Raw genomic sequence first — 6,916 nt, 5'->3', positions numbered from 1 at the left:
ATCGGGAACCGCACAAACACAACCGCGGCGCCGCCGATGCCGGGAGTTACCGCGTTGACATCGCGGCAGGGAAGGAAACATACCGGGTCACAGACTGGTTTGGATTGGAGGGGCCTTAAGGATCACGCAGTTCCAACCCCTGCCATGGGCAAGTCATCCCTGGGTCAGCTCCCTAACCGAGAGCTCGTGTCACGTCTTCCCAGCAATGAGCCACTTGTCAGGAATAGCGCAACATTTTCCACTGTGAACTCAAACTGATCCCTTGGCTGATGCACCCGTGGTTTAATGCTGCTGGGAGGGCTGACAGCAACAGCGGAGCCCTCGTTTGTCATTTACTTTCTTCCCATGGTGTTGCCCTTGTTCTGTCTGCTGATGGGTGATACTCAACAGAAACACAGACTGGTTTGTGTTGGAAGGGACCTTAAAGCTCCTCCAGTCCCAACCCCTGCCCCGGGCAGGGACACCTTCCACTAGAGCAGGTTGCTCCAAGCCCCTGTGTCCAACCTGGCCTTGAACACTGCCAGGGATGGGGCAGCCACAGCTTCTCTGGGCACCCTGTGCCAGCGCCTCAGCACCCTCACAGGGAAGAGCTTCTGCCTCAGAGCTCATCTCAATCTCCCTTCTGGCAGGTTTTAACATGTTGTTGATTGGTTTTAACGTGATGTTGTTGGGTGTTACAGGTTGTTGGTTGGTTTTATGGGTTGTTGGTAGGTTTCACAGCGTTCCCCTTTGCTGTTTTGATCTAGATGACATTATAAAACGCCACCGAAAAGAGCAGACGGACGCCAGCGCCATGGGGGACGGGCAAAGGCAGCAGGTCAAGACCAGGAACTCGGTGTACGGATATGGGCGGCCTCGCTTCCGTGCCTGGATGCAGAGGAATTTGCAAGGTAGGTGAGGCCTGCCAAGCTGGAAACACTTTTGCGTAATAAAATACAGCTCTTAAGTCCTTCTCCAATCTAATCCCTGTGTGTGTATGAGATGCACTCGGGCTTTGAATAGCTTTTCTCTCTGCTGAATGGAATATCAGGGCCTTTTCAGAGCATAAATTCATCCATTTCTCTCCCTTCCACCCTCTCATGAATAACTAATTCAAAGCTACTTAATATCTATTCTCTATTCCCTTTAGCTTTGCATATTTTAATTATGCCTCTTCCTAATCCTCTTTTTCCCAGAACATACTTAAATTACCCCTTCAGTAACTGCCTTTGATAGCTCAGTTATTGGAGCTAATTTGTCACTTTTGCCAACCATGCTATTTTTATGATGATACCAAGTGATCACACACTGATCTCTGGTTCCACAAGCTTTCACCTGCAAACCCACCGTTACCTGCTGCATGAAATGCCATCTCTAGCACCATTTTGCTTTATTGTTTTTCCTTTAAACCCCTTCAGTGCAGATTCTGGTGGCATTTTGGAGCAGTGTCTTTGCAGCCTTCCACTAGAGTGCCAGTGGCACTTGAGGACAGTGGGATTGCTGGGAGCCATCCTGCTTGGCTCTGGTCTGCCTCCACTCCCATGTTCTTGGTCTCCACCACAGAATCGTTCCAGTTCAGAACAGGATGATGGTTGTTGCCCTTTGCAAATTGATTTTCTCAGTCAAAAGCACAGGCTTTGATATTCTTCCACACTCAAGTGACTACTCAGGGTCAAATAAATCAAACAAAATACTTTGTTTGAGCTGTTCCTCAGAACAGAGAACTTTCCTCTTCATTTCTACATTTATTTCTGCTACTTTTAGTATTTCCTAGGCTTGAACTGAGTCTGAATTGAGCCCTGCCAAGTGCAGACACTCACCATGCTGTGTGGTGCTGGTGCCCGGAGCAATTCTGTGAAGCACAGCACAACTGGGAATTTAGCCCGTAATTACTCAGGGGCTCATTTCCCTTTGGTCCCTGCTGAAACGCAGACCCTTCAGGGCTGAGACGTGATAACCATTATCAAAATGACAATCAGATCAGCCCAGTGCTGTAATGACAGAGGATAGAGAGGGGTATTATGCTGATGAAACCAGCAAGAGAATTCATGCAAGCGAAGTGCGTTAACCCTCCAGGAATATGGCTTAAACAATCTCCCCAGTGGGGAAAGAGGATTTTTAATGGCAAGAAATTTGAATTTCAAATCTTCTTGGAAAAATAGTCTGTCAGACATCAGGGCTTCTTCCCAGGCTGGACTTGCTGGGCAGAGGAGCTTCCTGACCAACTGAGGTGTGCTCAGCACCATGCCCTGAGCATGCACCCAGACACAGTGCCCTTCCCCAGATGCTGCTGCTGTGGGATTTTATCACAGAATCACAGCCTGGTTTGTGTTGGAAGGGAGCTTAAAGCTCCTCCAGTCCCAACCCCTGCCACGGGCAGGGACACCTTCCACTAGAGCAGGTTGCTCCAAGCCCCTGTGTCCAACCTGGCCTTGAACACTGCCAGGGATGGGGCAGCCACAGCTCCTCTGGGCACCCTGTGCCAGCGCCTCAGCACCCTCCCAGGGAAGAGCTTCTGCCTCAGAGCTCATCTCAATCTCCCCTCTGGCAGGTTAAAGCCATTCCCCTTGTCCTGTCCCTTCATCCCTTGTCCAAAGCCCCTTTCCAGGTTTCTTGTGGGGACAGATCCAGAAGGGAAAAAAAAGGCCGTTCAGCACAGCAAGACCGCTTCTGGTCAGAAAGACACAGATCGCCAAAGGTCATGTGTTTGTCAGGAGAACATTTACACACCTGCACTTCTGCACTGAGAAAATACCATCATTTGCAAGGAAGATAACCACTGGCCCCACAGCGCTAGTGAACAGCATCATGTTTCTGTGGGTGCTCCCGACCAGCACCCTCATGTGCTGCTCAGGAGCTGCTTCCCACGGACATGCCCTGGTGCCCTTTTGTTTTAGAGCCAGAGCAGCTTGAGTCACCCTGCCTTGGACTCCAGTGTAACCAGCCCACACTGGCGCCAGCCACTGACACACCCTGGGGCTGGAGCCTTCACTAATCACTGTGGTGGTGGCCCCTGACAGCAACATCACTGCTGCCTCAGGATGCTTCATTTCTAATTGCTTCGAGTCATTATGAATTGCTGGGATGCAGGAGTTGATGGTGTAGGATCAATACATGCATCCCACTGCTCTGGAGTGTGTATTCTGTGAGGTCCAGGGTTTAACCACAGCCTTGCAGCCCTCTGCCATGCCTGATCATAGACTCACAGGCTGGTTTGTGTTGGGAGAGACCTTAAAGCTCATGCAGAGTGCCAACCCCCTGGCACGTGCAGGGACCCCTTCCCCTAGAGCAGGTTGCTCCAACCTGGCCTAAGTGATCGATACTCTTGAGTATATGTGCACGTTTCACTGCTAGAGCCACTTGGAAAAGGTCTACATTATGACTACAGAAGTTTATCATGTGGAGTAATTAGGCTTTAGTGCACTGTGCCTCTGTCTGACGGGGTGCCTTCCTCTTGCCCGTGCTTCAGCACACTTCAAAGTCATAAACAGGCTTAGGGGAAGGCACTAAATGCAAGACAAGCTGGTGGTGTGTATGTGCTGTGCAGTGAGGGGCAGCAGCAGAAGGGGCCCCCTTCAATATATACAGTACATAAGGATATGCCATGCTAAAAATAACTAAAGAAATATATATTAATATGTTAAAATGATGGCCTGGTCTTGGCTTACCAAGTGCTGTAATGTGGGCACTTAGAGCTCTCCCAGGCTGCTGTGGGGCTGAATGCTCGAGTCACTTGTGTATCTATCTGTATCAAAAGGCTTTTTCCATTTCACGGTGAATTCCCAGCAATGGGAGCCCTGACAAGAGACTGACAGGTTTCCTGATGCCAGTGTTCCTGCCTTTATTAGGAGGCAGAGTTGCGGAAGGCTTTTCTCTTTTATATTCTTTCAAATTAAATCCCAGAACCATCGGATCACAGAATGGTTTGTAAGTGGTTGTGAGTCCCACATAGAATAAGGATTATTATTGGAAAGATGAATTATTTAATATTCTGAGAAGTTAATTTACTTTTCTGGAATAAATCAATGTGATTCGTGCATCTATTTATACAGACACTCCTGTATCATATTAAATTAACCGTGTAAGCCACTGGCAAAACTGTAAATGTAAATTGAGCTTTGAAGGATGCTGAACAAAGAGTTTGTTTTCATAGGACCTGCCCGTTTTAGAAGAGGGTTTGGACAACAACAGTTCAACCGGAGACAATTCAGGAATGCTGTGCCCAGTCCCAGGAGAAGAGCAGCTGGTGCATTGAATGGAGTGAGCCCTTTAAATCGCCAGGCATCGGCTCCGGAGGTATGGGGGTGAGGAAGGCAGAGCTGTTCCCAAATGTCCTGCAGAAACCTGCAGGGGTTTATGATCCCGGATCTCCCCAGAGGACAATCTGCATAACAAACGTCCAGGCACTGTCTCGTTGTGCCTGTAACCATGTTTGTATGCAGAGGTGAGTGCAGACACACGCATAGAAAATAGCAATTTCCAGTTGGCTTTATAAGCTTATGACTTGGCATAATTGGACTGAATCGGCTCCCAAGGGGTTTACAAAACCAGATTTTTTAGGAATGTGTTCTTAAAAGAGTTTAAAATATTTCCATAAAAACAAATTCCAATTCATCTCATCTTACTATTGCCATTTAGAGGAGGCGTGTTAAGATTCACCATTATTTGTCCTTCACCCAGAGCATTTTCCAGCATGTAGTGAAGGCAAAGGACAGGCTGTTGGTGACTTCAGGTGGCTTTGGTTCAGAGAGGTACTTCTCACTAACAAGTGGGTATCTCCCTTTTGACACACTGATTCCCAGGACTAGAAAGCCACGGGACAGATTGCTCACATGCTTCCCTGTAAAATGCATTATTTTTCATTCATGGCTTTCCTTTTTTTCAAGTGTAAATGTTTTGGTCTCGTCTCTGCTCAAAAACACTTAGAAAAGATTGAAATATTTTCATTTGGGTTTTTGAGTTATTTTTAACACTGGAGATGGGAAGGAAGGGACGTGTTTCCCGTTAAAGTCGTTCTAACAGCTCTCTGCTGAGTGTCACTCACATTAAACTGGCTTGGTGTAGAAGGTGGAAATCAAGTGAATAGATAGTCCTCTGTGAGAGGGGATTGTTCTTTCTGCACTGATGGAGATACACTCAATTAGGAGGTTGTGTATTCTCAGTAAGCTTTTAAAACCCCACCAAAGTGGTGAACATGATGGGACATTGCATGGCTGTGTCCCAGGGGTATAAAGGAGAGAGCCTTAATTGAGCATGTATGTGCATGGTGTGTGGTTATTCCTGAAAAGAAAGTGGGATGACTCAGCTAACGTGCAGGGCTGGGTGTTATCAGAAGGAATAAGCAGTTGCTAGGAGGCATAATTCTGCTGTAGCTTCCATTTTGCAGAAATAAACCAAGGGGGAAGAATGTGGAAACACAGCCCAGTTAGTGGGGAGTAACACTGATGGTGGTTGTCCCACAGAAATGAATGGGTTGGAGTCCGTGGCAGTTTGTATTAAGCAGCTGGAGGAGGACCCTATGCTGCTGAGGGGTCTTCTGATGAGCTTCATGCTTCAGGGCTTGGAGTGGGCAATGGATGTGTCCAAATAAGAAAGAGTCAGTGACTGAAAAGAAATGAGCAAACCTACAAAGCTTTGCTTGGGTGAGGTTTGCTCTCCATGGACTCATTTTGGTTTTACGTTTCTGCACCACTGGCATGAAATGCTCTTCCTGGTACTTGTAGTTTCATGCCCAGGAACTGAGTGTTGACAGCAGTGGATACTAACTCTAAATGTTGAGCCTACAGCAACACTGCTCGGTAGAAATATTCCTGGCGTAGATACAAAAGGCCATGGAAGAGACCAGTTTTTAATAGAGTTAGTGAGGAATTGGGTCCCAGCAAGAAAATATCAAAGAAGGAAAATAAAAAGCACCAGCAGAGCAGGGTTGCTCTGCTGCAAGACTGAAGTTGCAAAGGAAAAACAGTTGGGAATGAGAATATGTGGAATGCTGAGCACACAGCACAGGGATGAGCCCCCTCTGAAGCAAATGCACGTGGTGCTGAGAGCAGTGAGGGAACCACGGCCAAGTCAGTGATCAGCACTCGCACCGCAGGGTAGGATGGGGTCATTCCCACCAGACAGAGCCAGAGAAAATGCCAGATCAAAGCAGGAGTAGAGGGAAGCATGGTCGTGTCCTGGCGATTGTGCTCACTCCATGAGGGACGTGGAGCTGCTGGAGCGAGGCCAGAGGAGGCCCCGGAGCTGCTGCGAGGGCTGGAGCAGCTCTGCTCTGGAGCCAGGCTGAGAGAGCTGGGCTGGGGCAGCTGGAGAAGAGAAGGCTCCTGAAGGGGACACCTTAGAGCAGCTCCAGGGCCTAAAGGGGCTCCAGGAGACCTGGAGAGGGGCTTTGGACAAGGGATGGAGGGACAGGACAAGGGGAATGGCTTGAACCTGCCAGAGGGGAGACTGAGATGAGCTCTGAGGCAGAAGCTCTTCCCCGTGAGGGTGCTGAGGTTCTGGCACAGGATGCCCAGAGGAGCTGTGGCTGCCCCATCCCTGGCAGTGTTCAAGGCCAGGTTGGACACAGGGGCTTGGAGCAACCTGCTCTAGTGGAAGGTGTCCCTGCCCAGGGCAGGGGTTGGAACTGGGTGAGCTCTAAAGTCCTTCCAGCCCAAACCATTCCTTGCCTGTGTGGTTGCTGTTTCGTGCACCGAGGCTGTGGGACTGGGGGCAGTGGCTGAGCTCTCGCTGCTCTTTCAGGGCAACACGAACAACGACGCTTTCTCCAAGAGCAGCAGCAGCAGCATCGTGCAGGCAGAGGGACGGCGACGGCCACCCCCAGGCCCCAGGAGGTTCAGAGCAGCTGCTGCCAGTGCCCAGGCCACGGGGAGAAGGTAAAACTTTCAGGAACTCGGGGCTTTGTGGCTTCTCACACAGCCCCCGCGCGGTGCTGGGG

General features: G+C 49.3%; 1 protein-coding gene across 1 annotated transcript in view; it reads left to right on the top strand.

Annotated features, from left to right (window-relative positions):
* Nucleotides 1-711: 711 nt before the first annotated feature.
* Nucleotides 712-6,916, top strand: part of LOC104413301 (UAP56-interacting factor-like) — a gene marked incomplete at its 5' end in the record, with an annotated part of 9,497 nt that continues 3,292 nt past the window's right edge. The window contains 3 exons of the mRNA XM_010024249.1: nt 712-890; nt 4,133-4,275; nt 6,721-6,854. Coding sequence (XP_010022551.1) covers nt 712-890; nt 4,133-4,275; nt 6,721-6,854 — 456 coding nt within the window. The remainder of the gene's footprint in view (nt 891-4,132; nt 4,276-6,720; nt 6,855-6,916) is intronic.

This window comes from Nestor notabilis, unplaced genomic scaffold, assembly GCF_000696875.1.
Source record: "Nestor notabilis isolate BGI_N333 unplaced genomic scaffold, ASM69687v1 scaffold21371, whole genome shotgun sequence".
NCBI lineage: Eukaryota > Metazoa > Chordata > Aves > Psittaciformes > Psittacidae > Nestor > Nestor notabilis.
Note: the sequence above shows the minus strand (reverse complement) of the source record. Positions and strands in the feature narration are given on the sequence as shown.